This window comes from Pollachius pollachius (genome assembly GCF_949987615.1).
Source record: "Pollachius pollachius genome assembly, chromosome: 2".
Classification (NCBI taxonomy): Eukaryota; Metazoa; Chordata; class Actinopteri; order Gadiformes; family Gadidae; genus Pollachius; species Pollachius pollachius.
Window position 1 is genome coordinate 13,548,846 of NC_136935.1, and position 25,034 is coordinate 13,573,879.

General features: G+C 45.8%; 1 protein-coding gene across 1 annotated transcript; it reads left to right on the top strand.

Annotated features, from left to right (window-relative positions):
* The first annotated feature begins 6,960 nt into the window (after window positions 1-6,960).
* Window positions 6,961-21,456, top strand: rasgrp3 (RAS guanyl releasing protein 3 (calcium and DAG-regulated)). Its single transcript, XM_079758528.1, has 16 exons — window positions 6,961-7,176; window positions 7,530-7,632; window positions 9,284-9,352; window positions 10,225-10,356; window positions 10,861-11,008; window positions 12,312-12,485; window positions 13,032-13,148; window positions 14,001-14,279; window positions 16,918-16,998; window positions 17,370-17,483; window positions 18,345-18,460; window positions 18,720-18,867; window positions 19,540-19,576; window positions 19,988-20,137; window positions 20,480-20,871; window positions 21,251-21,456. Exons 1-16 carry the CDS (start codon window positions 7,107-7,109, stop codon window positions 21,257-21,259), a joined length of 2,139 nt encoding a protein of 712 aa, XP_079614654.1. The 5' UTR covers window positions 6,961-7,106; the 3' UTR covers window positions 21,260-21,456.
* The last annotated feature ends 3,578 nt before the right edge of the window (window positions 21,457-25,034 follow it).

Genomic DNA, 25,034 nt, shown 5'->3' on the forward strand with positions numbered 1-25,034 from the left:
ACCACCGCGTCAGTCGAGCGTTGGCGTCCTTGGCTCCGGCCATTCACTTCAGGGGGGCGTGGTTGGTGACCAGGATGACCTCCCTCCCTAGGAGATAGTACCTGACGCTCTGGAGGGCTGGGAACCACCGCGTCACTCGAGCGTTGGCGTCCCTGGCTCCGGCCATTCACTTCAGGGGGGCGTGGTTGGTGACCAGGATGACCTCCCTCCCTAGAAGATAACATCTGGTGTTTCGGGGGCCCCGGAACCACCGCGTCACTCGTGCGCCGGTGTCCCCGGCTCCGGCCATCCGCTTCAGGGGGGCGTGGTCGGTGACCAGGATGACCTCCCTCCGCCCTCCACCGGCTCTGGGCTTGATCGGCCCACTCGCGGCCCAACGCGATCTGCCGCAGCGGCCCAGCGGTCGACGCACCCCTGGGGCCGGGGTCCCCGGCCACCTCCATCAGGTCGTCGTCGTCGCCCTCGCTGTGGCCCGTGGGTCCAGAGGGGACCAGGCGGTCGTCGGCGCTCCCGTCGGGATCCGGAGGCCCCACAGGTCCACCTGTCCCACGGAGGCCGTCCCCATCCCCGTCCAGCGTGACGGCGTTCCCGCTGGGGATCGCCATGGGCAGGTGGTCGTCCTCAGCTTCTTTAGCGGAGTCCCTTGCTCCGACTGACGTCTCTGCCGCTTCCGTCTCTGCCTCTGCCTCCGGCTCGGTGTTGACGTCGGCCTCTGGCTCGGCCTCGAGCTCTGGCTCCAAGTCGGCCTCGAGCAGCGCCACGGCCTCTGGTTCCGGTGAGGCCGCGGGCCCAGCCTCCGCCTCGGGCTCCGTCTCCACCACGGGCTGGGGCTCGACCGACGTCTCATCGGCCTGGATTGAGGCCTCTGTCGTGGGCTCGGTGTCGATGTCGGTCTCTGGATCGGCCTCGAGCTCTGGCTCCGAGTCGGCCTCGAGCAGCGCCACGGCCCCTGGTTCCGGTGAGGCCGCGGGCTCAGCCTCCTCTGTTCGCCCTCCAGGGGGCGACGGAGGCCTGGTGGCCCCGTAGGCCTGTTGAGCTCCCCTCACCCCTCTGCGGGGTGGTTCTCTCCGGCTCCGGAGTTCACGCGCCGGGTCCTGTAGCCGGTGGAAGATCGGGCAGTCCTTCCCGATTAGCAGCGGCACCGGTAGGTGGGGTACGATCCCTGCCCGCGTCGTGAATACCCCGTGCGGGGTCCGGATGACGACGTGGCAGGTCTCGAACGTCCGGGTGTCCCCGTGTATGCAGGTCACCTCTATGGGCGCGCCCTCCTTCCCGCCCGCCAAGTCGGGGCGGAGGAGAGTGACCACGCTGCCGGTATCCACGAGGGCCTGCGTGTCCTGGGTCATTACCCGCGCCGGTATGGTCGGGCTTCCCGTTTTCCCCTGCGCCCAGCAGGTCGCTCGCATGCATGGCTGCGTCTGCTGCCGGCGTGGCTCGTCTCGCGGCCCCTCCTCCCACGGCCTCGTCTCCCGCGGCCTCGTCTCCCGCGGCCCCGCCTCGGGCCGCGTCGTCTCTGGCGGCGTCGTCTCCGGCGGCAACGGGGCGGCGATCACGGCGGCGGTCGCGGCGGCGGTTGCGGCGGCGGTCGCGGCGCTTAGTTCGGTGAGCCGTAGTACGACCTCGTAGAGCAGGGCCAGACTCTCCGTGGTCTCCCGCTGCTGCTGCTGGGCGGCCGTCGCCGCGGTCCCATCCGGGTTCTGCATGCCGGCTGAAGGGGGTTCCCTCACAAAACCGGCCCGTAGCGCGGTCGAGTTGCCCGCATCCTCCACCATGTGTGGCAACCCGTTTCCCCGATTGTCAGATACCCGGTAGGAATTACACAAAAAGCAGGGGTTCAAGCCGCAGCCGGCGTTTATTTCCGCAGCATAAATAGTCTGTATACTCGTGCTAGGGTCTCCGTGAGCCTCTAGCTCGCCGGCGTGGTGCGGAATCCCTCCGTGTCGCTTCGTCGTGGTGCGGACTCTGTCCGTGGCACTTCCTCGTGGTGCGGACTCTCTCCGTGGCACTTCCTCGTGGTGCGGACTCTCTCCGTGACACTCCCTCGTGGTGCGGACTCTCTCCGTGGCACTTCCTCGTGGTGCGGACTCTCTCCGTGACACTTCCTCGTTCGCCCGGTCTGGTGCGCCTTTTAAGCCCGGCTTCTGGTCCTTTCCCTTCCTCCGGCCAGGTGTCCCTGATTGCGCTGATTGGGGGGAGAGACGTGGTGCTCTCTGTCGCCGGCTGGAGGTTGGCGAAGGTAAACCAGGTCTACTGCGTGTCCTCGGACCCGCCCGGTCCGAGGTTCAGCGGCGGGATGCCACAGTATGGACCAGGGATCAAATGCTTGGTGATCTTAAGCAAGTCTTTTGCATGATGTTTAGAACAAAATGGCCAGTAGGAGACTAAGGCCTGTTGGAAGTTCATTTTAGCTGTAGGAGACTTGCTACTGACCTCCCAGCAGTGTGTAAGCTGTTTGAGCTGCCAGTCTCCCAGCTTTCAGGGGGGGGGGGGGGGGGCATGGTCTGTCTGTCTGTTTTGGTCAATGTGTTTGTGTGTCTGTCCAGCATAATAAGATAACTGATCACCATTAACTTGTTTATGTTTAATCACACACACACACACACACACACACACACACGCACGCACACACGCACACACATACACACACATACACACACACACACACACACACACACACACACACACACACACACACACACACACACAGCCATCTGCTATGTCCAAGCCTGTGTGCCCTGGGTCTATTCAACATCTGTTTATGTGTAAAGAGCATCTCTCTCTCTCTCTCTCTCTCTCTCTCTCTCTCTCTCTCTCTCTCTCTCTCTCTCTCTCTTTTTTCTCTTTTCTCTTTCTCTCTCTATTTTCTCTCTCTCTCTGTCTCTGTCTCTGCATTAGAGACTGGATGTCACACTCCATTCATAGTCTATGTGTGTGTGGATGTGTTTGGTATCTTTTGATTTCAGAGCACGAGGTCACATGTCAGAATCAGTGCTGTGTTTATTATCAACAGAGTGAGAGAGAAAGGCAGAGAAATAGAGGGAGAGGGAGGGAGGGAGGGAGGGTCCATATGGTAGTCTGTGCTCCAGGACACTCTCACACGGTAGCATGATGTCGTGTGTAGGAGGGGAAACATCTGGGATACTCACAGCATCTGTCTGGAGCGCAGGGGTCCAGCATCCTCAGGCCTGGAGGTCCAGCACCGCCTGGGTAGGGGCACTGAGTCCATGATTTGATGTTTTCAATCTCTTTCTGAGCAATTTTGTGGACTGGGCGGTGTAGACAGACAGGGTTGTAGAGAGAGAGCGAGATAGAGATAAAGAGAGTGAGAGAGAGAATGGGAGCGACTGAGACTGAGAGACTGAGACAGAGAGAGCCATGTAGCACAATTATTAGTTCAAAATTGTTTGTGGGTTGAGCCATTGACTTTTGTGGCGTTCATGTCGTTATCCAACGTTTCTGTTGGATTTTTGGTCCAGAGCTGCGCTGGTGAAGAATGTGAGTGTATCAGTGTGTGAGGACGGGGCCTGTGGCTTCCTCGTGCTTGAAGTGGTCAGGGTGTGAACGGCTCTCGGTTTTCAATACTGGTGTTGTCTGCAGCTTGTGGTTATCCATCTCCTTCTCTCTCTGTCTGTGTTCCCGACACTTCCTGTCGTCAGCGTGTCCTGTCTTTCTCTGTGGCGGCGCAGGTAGGTTGCTTGGCTCTCAACACGTGTGTGAGGTTTGTAGTGTTGTGTATTGCTGTGTGTATATCTGATTGTTTCCCTGAGAAATCTTGGTTGTCTGCCTGTATATGTGTGTGTGTGTGTGTGTGTGTGTGTGTGTGTGTGTGTGCGTGTGTGTGTGTTTATATGAGTTTATTTCTGTGTGTGTGTGTGTGTGTGTATATATGTGTTTGTTAGTATCTATACGTGTCTGTGTGGGAGTGTTCATATGTCTCTTTGTAAAATGTCTATGTTTATGTCTGTCTTTATATATATGTATGTCTACGTGTATCTGTATCTAAGTGTGTCTGTGTTTGTGTGTCTGTGTGTGTGTATGTGTGTGTGTGTGTGTGTGTGTGTGTGTGTGTGTGTGTGTCTGTGTCTCTGTGTGTGTGTGTATGTGTGTTCGTGTGTATGTGTGTGTGTGTGTGTGTGTGTGTATGTATGTGTGCATCAAGTGTGACCTCACACTCACCGCCTGCTGGTGTCACTTGAGTCTTTTTGTTGTGCGTGCATGCACATACACACCCATGGCGGAGACACAGTGAGCCATTGTGGAAGCCGAAAGCACAAGTGCTGCTGTAGGGCCCAGCTGACCTCAGCGTGCAGGGCTCACGCACACACACACACCCACCCACCCACCCAGCCACACACACACACACACACACACACACACACACACACACACACACACACACACACACACACACCACAGCACAACATCACAGGGGCTGCGTTCCAGAATTTGATCAAACTCGAGCACGAGTCGTGGTCGCCGAGTCATCAAAAGGAAAGGAGCGATGCAGAATCTGGACAGCTGAGCCTGAGCTGAGCTGTTTTAGCTTCATAGAAAGGTGACGTCAGTCGTTGATGAACTGGGCCAATCAAAACCTTCAGACTTCTCAGCCAATCACGTTAATTGTATGTGGCCATATGGTAGCGTCATAAGCCTTAATGTGTAAACAGCAGGGCCTGTCCAAAATAAGTTATGTTTCGGTGTGCGTATATATCTGATGACGTACTTGAAGAACTGCTTAAGCGCTTCCTGTTCGGGTATGCTGATGTTTTCTTCTGTCCCACAGATAATACTGATTAGGATTTCTTATAGATCAGCTTCAGCGATTTGACTATTGGAACAGCTAGTTACATGGCGGTCGAAGAAAACATCTGGAGATTAAGGCAGAGTCGAGAGTCGAATGGCATGATACAGACTGTTATTGGAGACCAGCCACCATCACACATTCATGTCTGAAACATGGAGGAGGTAGAACTCCAAAACACCCAATACTTGTTTGTCGTTCTTTTTTGAAGAATACCCTCCTTGTTTTTGGTGTTGGTTTGAGCTTGAGTCGGGCTGCTGCAGAAGTTGTACTTTGTTTGTTTGTTGACAAGTGTTGCTAAAACAGAGATTGGATTTAAACGTCATTTGGTCTTGGTGCTGCTATATTTCAACTGATCTTTTTTAAGCTTCTTTAAAGATATGTATCCAAAGATAATGTGTTACTAACATATCACTGTAATTTAGAGAAAACAGGTGCCAAATTCAGTAAAAGCCAACCAGCCTGTGAATATTGTACACTTCTATTAACCCAGCTTGTGAACGTTGTCCGCTTATATTAACCCTGAAAACAGTTCTCACAGAGAGTCTGCTGTTCTAGATTCGTTGTGTTTCCCGAAGATTACTCAACTGTGTTTCGTTAAGTCAGCAAAGGGTTGTATGGTTCTTTGGTTCTGTTCAGGTGTTATAGAACATGTTATAGTACACAGGGTGTTTTGTTGTGAAGAGGTTCTGCCGCCACGTTTGGCTCCTGGGATCCAGGGTGTTCGCAGGACCAGAGTACCACTTGGCTCATGTTCATGGATGAGTTGAGGAACCTTCTGCAATGCAGGGTGTCGATGGGAAGCACACACACTCAACACCACGTCCTCCAGTTACATGTGGGTTGCTAGACACTGTGTATCTTGCCTTTTATTTACCCTGAGCAAACCTATGTCAAGAAACATATAGATATATTTTCATATTCAGATACAAAGATATATTTATTTGAGTAGTTTCAGCCTATCGACGTACCAGACCGGCCTGATAAATGGGGGCCCGCGAGGGTTGAATAAGGACACACTCACACAAAAACACAGTCAATCCTGATATTGACTCAAGTGTCTGGAGGCAAATGAAAAGGCGTGTCCCTGAGGCGTCCAGGGGCCTCTCCAAGGTGACATCGGCTGATTACGCACGAAAGACATTAACCACTTCTGTGTCCCCCCCCCCCAGGGGCCCCAGATCCTCAGCCCCCAGGATGCATTGCTAATCCTCATTCAAACACTGTGGGATAGATTAGCCAATCCACGGGCCAATCAACAGCAACGCAGAGCGCCCTACCGTGACAACGACAACAACATCATCGCTCATGCAGTAGTCCTCTTAGCGGTCAGTCTCGTCTCGGGGGAGGATTGAGATTCTGCCCTAGAGACATTGTGATGTCAGGGTTTTTTTTGTGGTCTTAGTTCCACTAATTGTCTGTTCGACTCGACGACAGCCCCTTATTCAGAAACCTTGTGGGACATTATGAATGCTGGTCCCACGTCAATAGAGAGAGCCGGCTGACTCGTAATTAAATCACCTCGTGCTCTACTTCCTGTGCGGAGGGTTCATTCTGTTCTTTTGATCTATCTGGGTCTCCAGTATAAAAGGATTTCTCTTTCAAATGTGCCTATTATTGTGCCCTCTTGTTGTAACCCACAGCGATGAAAAAAACATGGATGGAAAATTAAGCAATGCCATTTCAATTGATTAATCTTTTTCTCCTGTTGCCAACTCTTACGCTATTGTAATATTAGGAGAGAGAGGTAGGGGGAGGTAATAAGATGTGTATAGTTAGCGAATTATTACTTTCAAAGAACAAAGATTGCAACTAATGAATATGGCGTTATTTCACTCCTCAAACATATACCTTGTTATAGCATCACATTGAGCAACATTCTTTAAATTAACCTATAATATAGTCAAATGTTGAATATCATATATATATATACTGTATATTTTCATAGGCTATCATGAATCTTTATGGATGGGACAATGAAGAGAGACAGGAAAGTAGGTTGAAGAAGAGAGATAAAGTCATGGAGCATAGGACCACAGGTGGGAATCAAACCTGTGATCGCGACATGGCACATTGCCTACATGGTTTGCAAGTGGGAATTTTATTCTCATAACTGACTGCTCTTTCTCCTCCACTCACAGGGTGCATCCTAAACGTTTGGATCCACAGCAGTCCACCTCTGACCTCCAGCTGTGGAGGTGTGCCATGTATCTCCTTGCCCCCGGGGCTGCCTGACATCACCACACACACCCCCCACCATCACCACCCACCGCCCCACCATCCTGCCTGGCCTCAGACCCCCATCATGGGCTCCACCACACTGGGGAAAGCTGCTCCGTTTAACCTCCTCCTGGAGGAATGCGTTCAGGCCTTCGGTAGGTCACCAGTCCCAATGTGGTTTCCTAACACTCTGAATCAATAGAGGGGATTCATCTGCACTGTTACAATAACCTTTGCCATTACGATTGCAATGATTGCGAGTACTGAGGCTGCATTGCTTGTTTGTTGGACGATTTGTCACACTTTTGACAAACTGCTGGACTGACTGTTTGACTGGCTGATGGACAGTTAGGCAGACTTTTGTCGAACTTTCAGAAATTTGACACAATGTTAGACTAATTGCCCGGGCAGCTGGGACAGTTTGACGGTTTGTTGGACAGCTGGACTCACAGGCCCACAGTCTAACCTTCCCCATTACTTACTTATTATTGTGTCTCTCTCTGACCAGATGAAAACGGGGAGCTGAAGAGCAACCACCTCCCCCGGACTCTGCTGCTGATGCACCGCTGGTACCTCACCTCCACCGAGCTGGCAGGCAAACTGCTCATGATATATCCTTCCCTGAAAACCTTCCGGAACCAGACCGCCAGCCCCGTTTCAAAGATTGGAATTGTCACGGCTAGCGCAGGAAGGTGAACCCAAATGCAGGAATCAGACTAGGTAGGTAGGTGAAAAAGGAAGCTTTACTTTGTGAAACCAGGCAGACACCAACAAGGAACCAATAAACTGGACAACAAACTATGGAGCAGGGCTAAGCAGGACAAGAACGGGACTTGTCAGGTTCGGGACAGAGTTAGACGGCTGGGGAGCTAGGCTGCGTAGCTGGGAAGCGAGTGCGGCAATCTTCTCAAGGATACATCCAATGAGGCGGTCCTGGCGCCTTAAGGTCTCTGCCAGGAACATTGATAATCTCTGCTGGATTCATTTGGTTGCTGGGTTCATTTGGTTGGTTGTGTCCTTCTGTCAAGGCTTGCACAGGGAGGTGAACCCAAAGGCAGGTATCTGACTAAGGCGCAAACAGAAGCTTAACTTCGGGAATCCAGGCAGACCAAAACAAACAAATACTAACCGACAAACTGGGGCAGAATCGACACAGCTTAAATAGATTGACCACAGGTGAGAATAGTGACTTATTAACACAGGTTGTGTGTTAAAACAGGGAGTGAGTGCGGTTGAGGCAGGATCGTTCCAGGAATATTGGGGACTTGGCCTTAACTGCTTGAACTAATTACAACCGTTAATACACAATAATTGCAGTATTCAATGCATTTTCCAGAGGAGACCCTGTCCATCGTGGTGGTGGTAATGTCTGTTGGGTATTCTTTCATTGGATCGTCTATCTAAAACATCTCCTGTCATTGAGGTAGCATGTTTATCGGTCCAGTGGCGATCCAGAAAGGCAATGATTGATTTCTGTGGAAAGAACATTAATTAGTTTTGTTTTGCGTTGTGTCAAGTGCTATCTAGTCAGTAGGCCCCTGATGGATCGATTTTGCCTCCGAAAGCTCTCATCAGTCATAACGGAGAGATAATGCTTGTTCCTGCTCTCCCTACATCTGTTGTACCAATGGCTGTGTGAGGATACATTATAAAGCCCATGTGCACCATTTGTCAAAGCAAAGTTCCCTCAACAAAGACACTCGAAAAAATGTCCAAGGCTACCAACATTCAATAGGATGATAACAAAATAAGTTATTATTTTTCTATAGCGTCGCCTTTAGTGATAGCATTAGCTAGCTCGGGGTAGAGTGACAACAGTGCTGTAACTGACAAACCTGTCGGTGAAAGGGTTTGTTGTAGTTTTACTCCAGCTAACCTGCGTCATGCTCTCGACAAGCTAAACACTGTCTTGATGGGTTGAGAACACAAAGTATGTGTGTGCGTGTTCAAGTTACATGTCTGTCATGTCTAGGTGGCTTTGAAAATGTTGAATTCCTTTGACATGTTGTTGTTTGTGAATGTTTGTTTATGATAGACTTATAAGTGCACACAAATAGAAATGCGTACGACTATTGGATTTGGCATATTCCTGGCACTAGAGGAATATGCAGTTTTCCAAGTCAAAAATGGGTCTAAAGTTCCACGACTAGTACCCTGTTTTAAGTACACACTTTAAATTTAAATATGAATACAATATAAATGTATACACAATGATGTGCATGTCCCATGTCTTTGGAAGAGACGTTAAGGTCTTTAACTGAGCTTTACGTACCGCGACTGCCATGGAGAAGGCTGTGGGCACTCCAGACTTAAGGTCTGCTATTTCATGAGGTAAGAGACTTCTTGTTTGTTCACGTCAGTGTTTCCCTGTTTAAATAACCCTGTCGCCCGCAGTCCATAACATAGAGAAGGCAATCGAGAGATGATATTAGTTCTTCAGGTGATACGGATGAAACACAGATGTCTGTTGGGAACAATTTGTACATCGAGTAATTTGAAACGATCAACACTGGTTTGCTTAAAAATTATATTTTTCTTTATTCATCTTGCAATTTCTGAAACAACAGACACATGTTAAACTAAATAAATACAACTTAGTGATTCTAAGTCAGTTAAACAAATCCTTAATCAGTTGAACTAACTCATTCTAACTGTAATATCTGTTACACATAAATGAATATCTTCCGTATTTGCAATGCAAAAAAACAGATACTGCTCACTTACATAACAGCGTGGACGACAATGAGTCACGACATCCCCCTAGCTCTATGAGGGTGTCTGCTGTGGGGCGGCCGGGCCTACTGGGGACGGAGCTTCACAGCGTGCACCTGCGGTGGCTGGCTGTATCTCTGAGATTTGTGATGCATTATTCTGAAGTCTGCCCGAGGTGGGCTAGAGGCGCTGCTCCAGAATGACCTCTCTGAGCTTTGTCACTCCTACATGAACTATTTCCATTTCTCTGCACCTGGAGGCCGTGCTGCTGTACAGTTGAGAGCATGTCTTCCATGAAGAATGGGATTGTTTCATTGCACTGCGGAATAATCTGTTTTTGTGTTTCGCCCTACTACCCTGTCTATTAAGACAATACAAATACTTCTGCTTCTTTATTAACATACTCATCCAAAATTGTGTGCCCATAAACGCCGGGACTTCTTGATCAATCAAATGTCCTGAAATCCAACATACCTTTTGCATGTGTTTAGATACTGGATTGTGACGTTTCCGGCAGAGTTCAATCTGGACCTGGGTCTGATACGGATGACCGAGGAGCTCAGAGACCTTGCAGCTGAGCTGGGCTTTAAGGAGCACTACAAACTCATCGACATCTCCACCATGTAAGTCCAACACGGTATAAGTAATCCACCATGTCCTCCCTCCAACACTCTCACCAGCTTCAATCAGACCTCACCCTTTTTAACGGTAAATAGGCCAAGTTAACTTAATGCTAACCACGTTAACATGCCAAGGACACTTGCACCCTAGTAGGGACCCTAACATGCTAGGTACCCCAAGATCCTAGGTACCCTAACATGCTGAGTTCCCTAGCATGCCACGTAGTCCCTAGCACTTTAGGATGCTTAGCATATTTGTTTACCTACATACCAGAATGTGCAAAGTACTCTAGCATCCTCAGAACCCTAACGTGCTAAACATCCTCCCCGCTAAATTATCCTACATACATGCTTAACTGCAGTAGCATTCCAAGAGATCTAACATGCCAACACGTATGCATACACCTGCCATCTCAAACGTACCCATTAAAATAATGATGGGCTTAAACACTTGATCGGCACTTGGGAACCGTGTTGGTTGACTTGCTGGGGTTTTCATACCTCCAGTCCGTCGTATGACTGGATGCGTAAGCTGACCCAGAGGAAGAAGCAGGTGAAGAAGGGCAAGGCGTCTCTGCTGTTCGACCACCTGGAGCCCATGGAGCTGGCCGAACACCTCACCTTCCTCGAGTTCAAGTCTATCAGGAGGATATCCGTGAGTAGAGAACATGTACACCAGTGGTTACCCAGCTTGTTTGGGTCTGGAAGTGTTTGGGATTCCAACTTCTTACTGTTGTTTTCTACAGAAATATATAAGAAGATTTTAATACACGTCTACTCGCATGTCTTTACATCTCCATCCGCGCTGCCACACCCCACATAAATCCTATACAAAGCAATGGTTTCAACGTTGACCAATCAGGGACTTGATCCAGCGATGATCACACTGTTTGCATGTACCTCTACATCTCAAACTCCACAATTAGATTTGTGTCTTTCTCTTTTTGCCTCAGCTTCCACACACACACACATGCACACACACACACACACACACACACACACACACACACACACACACACACACACACACACACACACACACACACACACACACACACATTTACACACACATTCACACTCACACTGACACAAACACGCACATCGCTTTAACCCAACCAACCCATAGAGGTATTTTGCAGTGTGTGTTCGTATATACAGAATCTTTAAGAGACCATTAAAACGTTTAAATTACTATTTACCAAAAATGTATCCTCAAGTATCTTTATAGCTTATACATCACAATCCCATATGCAAATCAGGCGACCCGAAGTAGGGTCCAAACCCACAGGTAGGGAAACACACTGATACAGCCAGTACATCCATCCTTTAATTTGCATTACCTAGCCAAAGAATCAGTAAAACCAAACCAGTGATACTCTAATGACGTTTACCAACTGGCGGTTGATGAGATTAGGTTCAAGAATGTAAACAGGAGCATTACTTGTTGTTCCATTGTTGGTATTCAGCTTCGGTGTCTACTGGACTGTGTTTTATTTATTTTTATTGATGGGCAACTTCCTCTTCCACATTTCCTGTTGGTCTTGTCTCAAGGACGCACACATTTGCTGGCACAGGAAGCTAGGTCAGGAGAACATTAAGGGTATGTTAATTGGTTGGGACACACAAACACTCAGACATGCACACACACACACACACACGCACACACACACACACACACACCCCCCCCCCCCCCCCCACACACACACACACACACACACACACACACACACACACACACACACACACACATAAAATGCGTTAAGGTCAGTCTGATAATTAACGTCTGGAAAATATATTTCAAGTTCTAGTCAGATAGTATAAGATGTTCTTTATTTATCCTAGAGGGGCAATCCTAGAAGGAAAACAGAACAATAATAACGATAAAAAATAATGCAAATAGATAATTGTTAGCACTGACATTTAAGTTAAGGTTGTCATGGTTGTTGTGGGTCTTCTAGTTCACAGACTACCAGAGCTATGTCACCCATGGGTGCTTGAGGGACAACCCCACCCTGGAGCGCTCCATCGCCCTGTTCAACGGTGTCTCCCAGTGGGTGCAGCTCATGGTGCTTAGTAAGCTAACACCACAGCACCGTGCTGAGGTCATCACCAAGTACATCAACGTAGCTCAGGTAGGAACCGCCGGTGCGTCGGGAAGGACAGGAAGAAGAACGTGGCTTGATTTTGGCACTTTAAAAGGTTTAGTGTAGTCTGAAAGGTTTTAAAGTTCTCAGTCGTTAGTTCTTTGTCCTTCACCAACCAAGAATAGTTTAATACAATATCTACAGTTATGGTAGAGCTGAAACCCCAAGCTCCTTAAGACTGTAATTCATACGACTCTGATCTGACCTCCCAGGACTTATGACACATAATATAGATACCAATCTTAGGTGTCTGCTAGCTACTGTCTCCAAATGTACTTCCTAGCTAATGTGCTTCCTAGCTACTGCAGTCTCCTAGCAAATATGGAACTGTCTCATCTGAAAGCGCTGTTGAGGAGATGTTAGCAGAGGGTAAGGAGATGAAGGACAGGGTCAAAGGTTAAGAGCATTTACTTCCTGCTTACAGTAAAGTACATCTGGACCTAAGTTGATGAGGCTTCTTTTTGTTATTATTAAAAACTTGTTGCATACCAATTACAAGTCTTGTTGATTTGGTTTATTTTCTCTAACCTACAGAGACTCCTCCAGCTGCAGAACTTCAACACCCTAATGGCGCTGGTGGGAGGCCTCAGCCACAGCTCCATATCCAGGCTGAAGGAGACGCACTCCCACCTGGCCCCTGAGGTCACCAAGGTGACCATTGCCTTCAGACCTCTGAATGATCTGAACTCATCAGAAACAGCAGTTGCTTTAGAGACATTTTTGATTTTAGCATGGAGAGGAGTTAATGCAGGAGTTTGACTCTCAACTGATAGGTTTCTGGGTTTGATTCCCTGATGTAGCCTAGTCTGTGGGCATCCTTAACTAGATATTTAATCCTTACCTGCTCCTTAAGAACATGTATCTGGAATCACTGTACAACTTCAGATAAAAGCGTCCTGACCAAGTCGGGACCAGATTCTAGGGAGGCTTTAGAAAGGTTTATGAAAACCAAAGAGCTCGACCAAAGTCAATTTCGGACATCATGCACAACATGCGTCTGATGACTCCAATAAGATAAACATTGAAACGCTTCACCCACTGAGGGAACATGAGACTGACTGACAGGATAGTTTGAGAGCACCTAAGTGATCCAGTAGGGCTGCCTCCATCCTGTCATTAACTTATAGAGCTTTAGTCAAGATCAATGATGGAGATTGAGGTATTGATCGCTGGGTGGATGTTAGTCTATGATGGACCCGTCTTGCCTACTTCCTCTCTTTCTCCCTTTAATGCCAACAACACAAGCTTAAAAAAACATACACAAACGGACAGAGACATAACAACACAAGAATGTTAAAAATCACAAACATAAACAAACAAACATAAGCAATCACAAATGAACACAAACAGAAACGAGCGTGAACAAAACACAAACATGGAAGTACACCCACACAAACACATCAGAAAAAATAGAAAACATAAACACACACAACACAGACAACACAAACAAACAAACACACACCAGCAGCACAGTAAACATGACGGCTGTGGTTCTGGCTGCAGGTGTGGGGCGAGATGACGGAGCTGGTCTCCTCCAACAGCAACTACTGTGGCTACCGCAAGGCCTTCGGCGAGTCGCGCGGCTTCAAGATCCCCATCCTGGGCGTGCACCTGAAGGACCTGATCGCCGTGCATGTGGTGTTCCCCGACTGGGTGGAGGACGGCGCCAAGGTCAACCTGGTGAAGATGCAGCAGCTGTATGGCACCTTCAACGAGCTGGTGTCCCTACAGGGGGCGGCAGCTCAGGTGGAGCCCAACATGGACCTCATCTACCTGCTGACGGTGGGGAGCATGGGTGGAGACACACATGGATGGAGAGACACAAAAGGAGATAGGACACATAGTATATACACAGAGGCATGTAGACACACACACAGGCATAGGCACAGGTAGACACACATGTACACGCATGGACACACATGGACACACATAGACCTATGAAGACACTCAGACATAGACACATGTAGACCCACAGAGAGACACACGCAGACACACACATAGACCCATAGACACAAGCAAAAGACACACATCGACACATAAATAGAACAAGTATATAGACAAATATCATAATGCTACATAAGTACATTTTTTGTCATTTCTACCATCCCATCAGCCAGCTTGTAATATGAGAGTCTATATATATATATATATATATATATATATATATACAGTGGGGCAAAAAAGTATTTAGTCAGCCACCAATTGTGCAAGTTCTCCCACTTAAAAAGACGAGAGAGGCCTGTAATTTTCATCATAGGTAAACCTCAGCTATGAGAGACAAAATGAAAAAAAAAAATCCAGAAAATCACATAGTCTGATTTTTTAAGAATTTATTTGCAAATTATGGTGGAAAATAAGTATTTGGTCACCTACAAACCAGCAAGATTTCTGGCTGTCACAGACCTGTAACTTCTTCTTTAAGAGGCTCCTCTGTCCTCCACTCGTTACCTGTATTAATGGCACCTGTTTGAACTCCTTATCAGTATAAAAGACACCTGTCCACAACCTCAAACAGTCACACTCCAAACTCCACTATGGCCAAGACCAAAGAGCTGTCAAAGGACACCAGAAACACAATTGTAGACCTGCACCAGGCTGGGAAGTCTGAATCTGCAATAGGTAAGCAGCTTGGTGTGAAGAAATCAACTGTGGGAGCAATTATTAGGAAATGGAATACATACAAGACCACTGATAATCTCCCTCGATCTGGGGCTCCACGCAAGATCTCACCCTGTGGGGTCAAAATGATCACAAGAACGGTGAACAAAAATCCCAGAACCACACGGGGGGACCTAGTGAATGACCTCCAGAGAGCTGGGACCAAAGTAACAAAGGCTACCATCACTAACACACTACGCTGCCAGGGACTCAAATCCTGCAGTGCCAGACGCGTCCCCCTGCTAAAGCCAGTGCATGTCCGGGCCCGTTTGAAGTTTGCTAGAGAGCATTTGGATGATCCAGAACAGGATTGGGAGAATGTCATATGGTTAGATGAAACCAAAATAGAACTTTTTGGTAAAAACTCAACTCGTCGTGTTTGGAGGAGAAAGAATGCTGAGTTGCATCCAAAGAACACCATACCTACAGTGAAGCATGGGGGTGGAAACATCATGCTTTGGGGCTGTTTTTCTGCCAAGGGACCAGGACGTCTGATCCGTGTGACGGAAAGAATGAATGGGGCCATGTATCGTGAGATTTTGAGTGAAAACCTCCTTCCATCAGCAAGGGCACTGAAGATGAAACGTGGCTTGGTCTTTCAGCATGACAATGACCCCAAACACACCGCCCGGGCAACGAAGGAGTGGCTTCGTAAGAAGCATTACAAGGTCCTGGAGTGGCCTAGGCAGTCTCCAGATCTCAACCCCATAGAAAATCTTTGAAGGGAGTTAAAAGTCCGTGTGGCCCAAAAACATCACTGCTCTAGAGGAGATCTGCATGGAGGAATGGGCCTTAATACCAGCAGCAGTGTGTGAAAACCTTGTAAAGACTTAGAGAAAATGTTTGACCTCTGTCATTGCCAACAAAGGGCATGTAACAAAGTATTGAGATGACCTTTTGTTATTGACCAAATACTTATTTTCCACCATAGTTTGCAAATAAGTTCTTTAAAAATCAGACAATGTGATTTTCTAGATTTTTTTTTTTTTTTTTCATTTTGTCTCTCAGCTGAGGTATACCCATGATAAATTACAGGCCTCTCTCAACTTTTTAAGTGGGAGAACTTGCACAATTGGTGGCTGACTAAATACTTTTTTGCCCCACTGTATGTGTGTGTATATATATATATATATATATATATATATATATATATATATATATATATATATATATATATATATATATATATATATATATATATATATATATATATATATAGTATGTGTACGAATCCCAGACTCATGACCATGTTTGTTCCACAGCAAAAAGTTAAAAAAGGCATTAGGCCCTGAAGGGGCTTATCATTTAGAACACAAAATAGTAAAATAATGATAATAAAATGAAACAACAATCAGCCATGAGGTTAAACCAGTAGTCTAAATACTACATCAGACGATGCTGTAACCAGCAGCTTAAAAACCCATGCAGCAGATGGGGGGGATTAGCCAGGTGTGTGCTCCCATTTCCCTTCCCTCTGGTTGGTTAACTCAGGAGTCATTTTACAAAACACACACACAGAGGACATGACCTCACCATCCCTTACGTCAGGCACACACTTGCATCAGAACACAACAGAACAAGTCTTCCATCTACTCTATACACACACACACACACACACACACAAATACACATACGCACACACACACACACACACACACACACACACACACACACACACACGCGCACGCATGGTTAATGAAAGCATTTATGATGCCGATGTTTGAGTTAATCATGACCGGGGGTGTCTCTCATCGCTCCTTAGCTGTCCCTGGACCTTTATTACACCGAAGATGAGATTTACGAGCTCTCGTTGCTACGGGAACCACGGAACTCCAAGTCATTGGTGAGTCTCTGTTTTGAGTCTTCTGACGCTCTGCCGTGTCTCTCTTGAGTGATAATGAATTTAAACATACGCACATACACGCAAGCACACACACACACACACACACACACACACACACATGCACAAACACAATACACAAACATACACAAATACACAAAAACCAACACAATCACAAACAAATATAAAAACACACTGACTTACACCATCACACAAACATACACATCTCCAGTTGCTACGGGAACTCCAATAAAAAAGTGTTTGCGATATTAACTGTCCCTGGCTACTATGACACAGACGTATGGTTACGACCGAGTTTACAACTTGTTCATTTGACCTTGTTTCACGTCCTTTAACACATTTCTCCCATACAGTCAAACTCTCCGACCACTCCCAACAAGAGCCTCGCCCCCCTCGATTGGGCATCTGGGGTCACCACCAAACCAGACCCCTGCATTGTCAACAAACACATCCGGAAGGTGGTGGATGTGAGTGCCTGGATATACACCACTACACAGTTTATACATATAACATCTGTTCTCTAGCTCAACACCACTACACAGTTTATACATATAACATCTGTTTTCTGGCCAAGCACCACTAAACCGTTCTTACATATAACATTGGTTTTCTCTGGCTTTACAATACTACACAGTTTATACATATAACATCTGTTCTCTGGCTGTACACCACAACACAGTTTATACATATAACATCTGTTCTCTGGCCCAGCACCAATACACAGTTTATACATATAACATCTGTTCTCTGGCCCAGCACCACTAAACTGTTTATACATATAACATCTGTTCTCTGGCCCAGCACCACTAAATTGTTTATACATACAACATCTGTTCTCTGGCTGTACACCACAACACAGTTTGTACATATAGCATCTGTTCTCTGGCCCAGCACCAATACACAGTTTATACATATAACATCTGTTCTCTGGCTGTACACCACAACACAGTTTATACATATAACATCTGTTCTCTGGCCCAGCACCAATACACAGTTTATACATATAACATCTGTTCTCTGGCCCAGCACCAATACACAGTTTATACATATAACATCTGTTCTCTGGCCCAGCACCAATACACAGTTTATACATATAACATCTGTTCTCTGGCCCGACCCTACAACACAGCAGGCCTTGACCTAAACAAAAGATTGTTTAGGTCTTGGTATATTTAAAACTAAATCGAAATGACTTGACAAAATAGCAGGTTTGCAACAAAATCGAAGCTCTGCATTGGGCTTGGATGAACTGTACTGTATAAGGAACATCTCAAAGAAGTGATCATCATACATATATTCATATGTTTCTCTATCTTATCTCTCTCAAGTCTGTTTTCAGGAACTACGACCACGACCGAGACGGCTACATCTCCCAGGAGGACTTTGAAAGTATCGCTGCTAACTTCCCCTTCCTGGACTCCTTCTACGTTCTCGACAAAGACCAGTGAGTGCAGACCTTTAAAGGTCTTGACTCTAGTGGTTGGGGTAGTGTGGTTGTTGGGGGGTTGATTCCAAGCTGAAAGGTACTGGGTTCGATCCCCAATGTCCGCAGCTTATCTCTAGCTTTCTTAGAGCAAGATGCCCTCACCCCTTCCTGCTTTTTAACGACATGTATCTGAATTCAGTCACTTTCTCTTTTGTCTTCACTTTTGACTTGGACTTTGACTTTCTACTCACAGTTGAATGTGTTCTCTGTGGCTCAGGGACGGACTGATCAGTAAGGATGAGATGATGGCATATTTCCTGAGGGCCAACCCGCTGCTCCAGTGCAAGATGGGCCCCGGGTTCATCCACAACTTCCAGGAGATGACGTACCTGAAGCCCACCTTCTGCGAACACTGTGCTGGATTTGTGCGTAAATTCTTCTACTCTGGTCTCCTTTGATCTACTTGTTACCTTTTATCATAAAATAGGACTTCTCAGATTGTGGGTCCAGTCGAGACCCCTACCAACTAGGCGACTAGCCCCGAGATAATGAGCGTGCCGTCTCTGTCAGGGAGAGGGGAGAGAGGGGTGATGATAGGTGTGGCTCGGATTGATGATTGTTGATTGTACTTGCTCAAAGTAGAAAGTACTGAACAGTATTTAGAATCAAAAAAGATTAACAAAATTGAATAAAACTACAGCAAAATGTACATTTAGTAGCATAGATGCAGATGGTTTTATTCCAAACCAACGTCAAGTGAATCCAGATACATGTCGTGAAGCAGCAGGGGATGGACATTTTTTTTAAAGATGCCTGTGGACATTGTTGTTCGAATCTTGAACCTTTAAGCTGGGAGACACACCCTAACCAATGACTACCCTGCCATGATTTATCCATATTGTATGTCATCGGTGGGTACCTGGGGCCATTGCTTTCAACTAGTAAATGTCAAAGTTGTTTAACACATGTCATGGCTTGCTTGTGACTGGCTTATGGTTGTTATTATTGTTATTGGTTGGTTTGTGAATATCATGCTGTGACCAAGCATTTACTTCAAACTCTCTGTTTATGTTCTTTTTCCCTCTTTCTATTCCCAGCTCTGGGGCATCATCAAACAGGGCTACAAGTGCAAAGGTATGCTAACCAAGGCAGCATTTTATATTAGTTGACCTTTTCCCCAACATGTTCGATGGAACGCCATGAAAATATATGGGCAGTTTGGAAAGTACTCAAAAAACACTTTCTTGATCATAGTGAACTGCAGGTGTTTCAGCAGCTGCTAACATTTACATAGTCCCTCGAGGATTTTATTATTAAAGTAGAAGGTAGAAAAAGAAGAAAAAGGTTGTAGAAAAAGGTCACCAAATATGTGTTGTGTGTCAGCGTGTGTGTGTGTGTGTGTGTGTGTGTGTGTGTGTGAGTGTGTGTGCGTGTGTACGTAAAAAAAGTAAACTGAAGAAAAAGGAATTGATGATAAAAAGTATGAATTCCTTCCTGAATTGGTTTGATCGAGTTGTTAGTCAGCATTGTGTTGTTGTGTGTTAGACTGTGGGGTGAACTGCCATAAACAGTGTCGGGAGCTGCTAGTCCTGGCCTGCAGGAAGCTGCTCCGCTCCTCGTCACTGGGCAACGTTTCCCCCAGTGAGCTGACCCACTGCTCCATGCCCAGCAGCCCAACACTGGCTACCTGCAAAGGTAGGGTATCCCTCTTATCACACTCAACCAACCAGTAGGAATGCTTGCGTTAATATAAGCCATACAGAACATACACAAATAAATGCGGTTTGTTGGAATCTTAATGAGGGGCTGATGACGGTATTGAAAGGTATTGAGATTCGTCCATACACATTACTGACGATCAAAAAGTTAGAATCAAACCAAAAGTTTGCAGTCTTTAAGTATGTCTGTCGGAATAGTTGAGCAAGATTCCTTAACCCCAAACTGCTGATTAACTAAATATCTAAATGCAACACATAGTAGGAAATCGGTATATATAATCTTCAACACATTCTTCCCGTGCCTATGATCCTGCTGCAGACGAAGACGAGGTCTTTGAGTTCCCAGTGGTGGCTCCCCTGGCTCCAGACCCCCAGTCCATCACGCTGATGAGCGGGTCGGCCCAACGCATCTCGGTCCGCCTGCAGAGAGCCACCATCAGCCAAGCCACCCAGATGGACCCCCTGTGGGCGGAGCGCGGCTGGGGGCCCGCAGCCGACAGCGGCTCCCACACCTTCCCCAAGATGAGGTACCGGCCCCACCGCAAGACGTCCAAGAACAAAGGCTTCGCCCGCTGGGAGAACCACGACGGTGGGTCCCGCCAGGGCTCTCCTGCCCAAAGTGTCGGTCTGGACCCCCAGCAGGGACCTGGAGGGCCCCGGGGGTCGAGGAGGGACGCTGTTCAGAATGGGATCAGCACAAACAGAGGAAAGGTAAGGCTGCTGTAGGGCCGGATGTCCTCCACCGCTTTTAAATATAAACGTCGGAAAACGTTTGCAACTCCGAACTTGCTTACCCAGACATCGTTTTGACACAATCAACGCCTGCAAACCCGTAGCACACCTTCTAGAATCTTTGGAAACCATGACAACTCAATGCATTAATGTTAGTTACGCATTCAATGTCCCCATCCTATTGGCTTTTAGAATGCATTTCACATCATGTCAGCCATGGTTTCCCTAAAAGATTCTAGAAGATATCCCCACCCAACAATCCAATATGGCTCAATACATTTGGGATAAAAATATTATCTTTATTATTATTACATTTTTCTTCCTAAAGCTAAGTGTAATTGTGTTATCCTCTCCCCAGGACAGTTGACTTGGCCACCGGTCCAGCTGTGGAAGGGTTTCTGGTTCCAGTACAGGGAAGTTATCGTCCCTGGGGGAGGTGCTTAGGTGCCTGCGGGCCCCCTTCCGCCACCCCCTGTAGCCGGCCCTGTCCCCTGGACCACAGGACACAGAGACATGTGGGGAGCCATGTTCATATGACCCCTGAAGAAGATACAGACTCAGCAACACTGGTGAAGGTCGCTCTCTCTCTCTCTCTCTCTCTCTCTCTCTCTCTCTCTCTCTCTCTCTCTCTCTCTCTCTCTCTCTCTCTCTCTCTCTCTCTCTCTCTCTCTCTCTCTCTCTCTCTCTGTCTCTCTGTCTCTGTCTCCCTCTTTCTCTCACTCTGTCTCTCTCTCTCTGTCTTTGTCTACAGCGATAGCCACCCTGTTGTGTACTGACAAGGGATCAGTTGATGAGCAACACGACAACTTGTCTCTGTTTGTTTGTTTTCTATCCAAAGGACACTTCACCTTTTCAGAACCTGATCACAAGTATGCTTGAAGCCAGTATGAGAAGGTTATGAACTATGAGAGCTAGTAAACATGTGTGGCATCTAAACCTGGCGCCTTATGTTTTGTATACAAACTCTCTCTGGAACAAAGAACAGCTTAAAGGTTTGTTTAAGGTTGTGGTTAAGGTTGGGTCGTAATTGGTTTCCAGGCATTGGGTTTGTTTGACGGGCTCAATAAGACGGTTGTTTTGAAAAGTATGGACAGTGAAGAGAAGGAGAGGATGTTTGAGTTATTGTTTTTTGCCACTCCTAGGGCCAAGAGACCACATGAAAAGTGATCAGGAATCAAAGGTTGGTGCATTTTTGTTCATGTGCGGTCATGGAAAAACTGTCTGTCTCTCTGAAGAAATGGCTACTACTGACTATCCTGAAAGTGCCAGTTTGTGACGTATCTGTCTCTTCAGTATGGAGGTACCTTCATGTTGTACAGTGCGAGGTTGTGCTATAACTCATACAGAAGCACATTTGTGTTCTTCTAGGCAAGTAGGAAGTGGTGGGTAGGGTCTTTCGGTTTGAAAGTTCACAGTGGAATGGAAGTCGAGATGGTTGAAAGAGGAGAAAGCCAGATGTTTTTACTACGTCAGCTCCTGGTTTGATATTACATGGAAGATGGTCAGCAAAGACAAGATAGGTTAGATATGGGTTGGGGTGAACTGCAGAGAGGAAGTTGACCGTGAAGAACAACATGATAGTTACAAGTGTTTGACTCTTTATTCACAGTGAGGGGAAAGTTAAGACCAGAGAAGAAAGTAGACACATCTTAAATTAGTTGGGGCTTGCACATTGCCCAAACAAAAACCCACACCCAACTATTGAATGTTGGCCGAGGCTGGCCAACGCCCATTTGACAATGTAAATGAAAATGACATTAGACATGTAAATGACACCAGCCAACCGCCACCAATGGGTTTGGCACAGTGTTGGCGTTTGTTGGTGCTTATTGGGGAAGGGTGCAAGCCCCTTTAGGTTAGGCTACTTGCCTTAGCAACTGAACTGGAAATCATGCAGGAAACACATCGAGCAAAGTTTAAATGAACTTCTAAAGGTCTTTCTGGGGAATGGCATTTTAAAGGAACAATAAGTGGTTCCCACAGAATGTTGTTGGAAATATACATTATTTATTTTTATGATTGTTATCTTTCAAAGGGACCTGGCTTGTTCTACAACTCTCCAGTAGGTGTACCTAGTTAAAATGTATTAACAAAATATACATTTGTTGTTTTCTGTAGAAAATCTCTTCGTCTGAAACACTGCTTAGTGCTGCTTTATTGTCCTCATGATTGGTATAAAGGGCTTGTTTTATAATTTAATATTTATGTGGTTTGAATGGACAGAAAATGGTGTTTGTATATGATTTGTATTAATGTATTGCCTGATTTTTTCAGACCTTTTTTTTAACTTGTTGTCAAGTTTAAGGTATCTTTTAACTTTGACATGGATATACTGACATACACAGACATATCAATGTATGTATACATATATGTATACTTATATTTATACTTTTGTATGCACATTCCAACCCACAGATACAATTTCCAGAAAATGAAGTGATGGTCAATTCATCACCACTATAACATCAAAAGATCTGTTCAGTATGTTCACCTTGAATAATTTATGGAAACTGTTTGTATTTTTTGCTATTTGCCAACTGCCATTATGAAAACAGACAACACATCTATTCACAAAGTACAAACCCCCTAAAACAGAACAGCAGTGGGATGCATTCCACCAAGCTATAACTTATTTGTGTGTTTATTTTATAAGGGACAAGACTTTCCTCTGAGATTAATAAGATATCACAAAGAATGGATTTTGGATTTTCTTTGTTAAAATTACATCTGTTCTTTGTTGTTGCTGTGGATGATTTCGAAAAACAGCAACAATTGGATGTATTGATGTGCTGTATATTTCAAATTTTTGTTTAAATATCTTCAGAAATCTTTTTAATTGTTTAGTCGTGTTTATACATCATCAAACAGGCTGTTTACCTAAACCTGCTGTTATACTGATTTTGATTCCTTTATTCTGGAAAGTTTGGGCTGTGTTGTGTTATGATAATGCTCGAACCCAATGGAGGAAAAAACACTGAAGAAAACCACAGTTTAATCTATAACATAGATGCAACGCAGATATTAATCCCAATGAATTTCGCTACAGAATGCATGTATAATCTGGAGCAAACATTTCACTGTGTTTAAATGTTTGTAAAATTCACAAAAAAAAGTACTGATCTGGAGCCATTACAGATTCTGCTGACAGTATTCACTAAATGGTATTCATCTGATAAACCTCTTGTTTCCTTACTTTTTAACTGAAAACATTGATGCGCCCACATCGGAATAGCTTCTTAGCTCTTGCAGCCAGAGATAAGCTTGCTGAAGATTTAATTGTATCATGCAAAAAAAGACAGAGCCAATCCAATGGTATACCACAAAAAAATACAACTGCAATAGTATTGAGAGAAAATGAAAGAGACTGTAGCCGTACTACAATTTGGAATAATGGCAATTAAACCGCCTTGTATTTGTCTGTTGCACCTCTACCGCCGAATCAGACCCGTACTGTGTTCATATTCAATTGACCCATATCAAAGGGCTTTTTTTTTTTTTTTTTTTTTTACAGAAATATAGCCTGTAGTGAAGTTTTATTCAAAGTAGGCAGTATATATATATTTTTACGGTCCATACATTTTTTTTTTACTTTGAAATTACAGTAGGCTTTTCCTCTTCATCGGTTGAGCCAAAAACACATGATTATCCTGTTTTAAAGTCGTTTTGATATTCATTTTTTTTGCTTTATGTGAATATTTCTTTCAATGGCCTCAATGAAGCCATTAAAGTATCCTATCACTCAATTTCTAGGAATCACTTTCTAAAGATGTGGCATCTCTATGCTGTTCCAATTTCAATTAAAGATATTTATTGAACCTGCCTGTCGTGCGTGATGATGTGTATGTTGTGCAACATTAAAGCATTGAAACCTGCACCTGCAGTATACCTAAGCAAAGTATTCACACTATATGGCGAGAGGATCAAATTAGCGAGAAATTAAAGAGAAGGCATGAATAGAAACGTTCATCGACGACAAATGGTCTGACAGCACCTTCTAGTGGTAGAGTTGGGCAGCCTGCAAATTGGGTACCTAACATTGTTCCATCACTAAGAACTGTAATTACCACTATTTTGTATTGATGTTTTTTTTTTTATCATAAAGATGCATTGTGATGAAGACCGAAGGACGATGAGCCCATGCT

Bases quoted from the DNA above. Each gene is read 5' to 3' on its own strand.
- rasgrp3 (XM_079758528.1), top strand. From the start codon at position 7,107: ATGGGCTCCACCACACTGGGGAAAGCTGCTCCGTTTAACCTCCTCCTG. The intron at 10,357-10,860 runs GTAAGTCCAACA...TCATACCTCCAG, and splicing joins CTCATCGACATCTCCACCAT to TCCGTCGTATGACTGGATGC. The intron at 20,138-20,479 runs GTAGGGTATCCC...ATCCTGCTGCAG, and splicing joins AACACTGGCTACCTGCAAAG to ACGAAGACGAGGTCTTTGAG.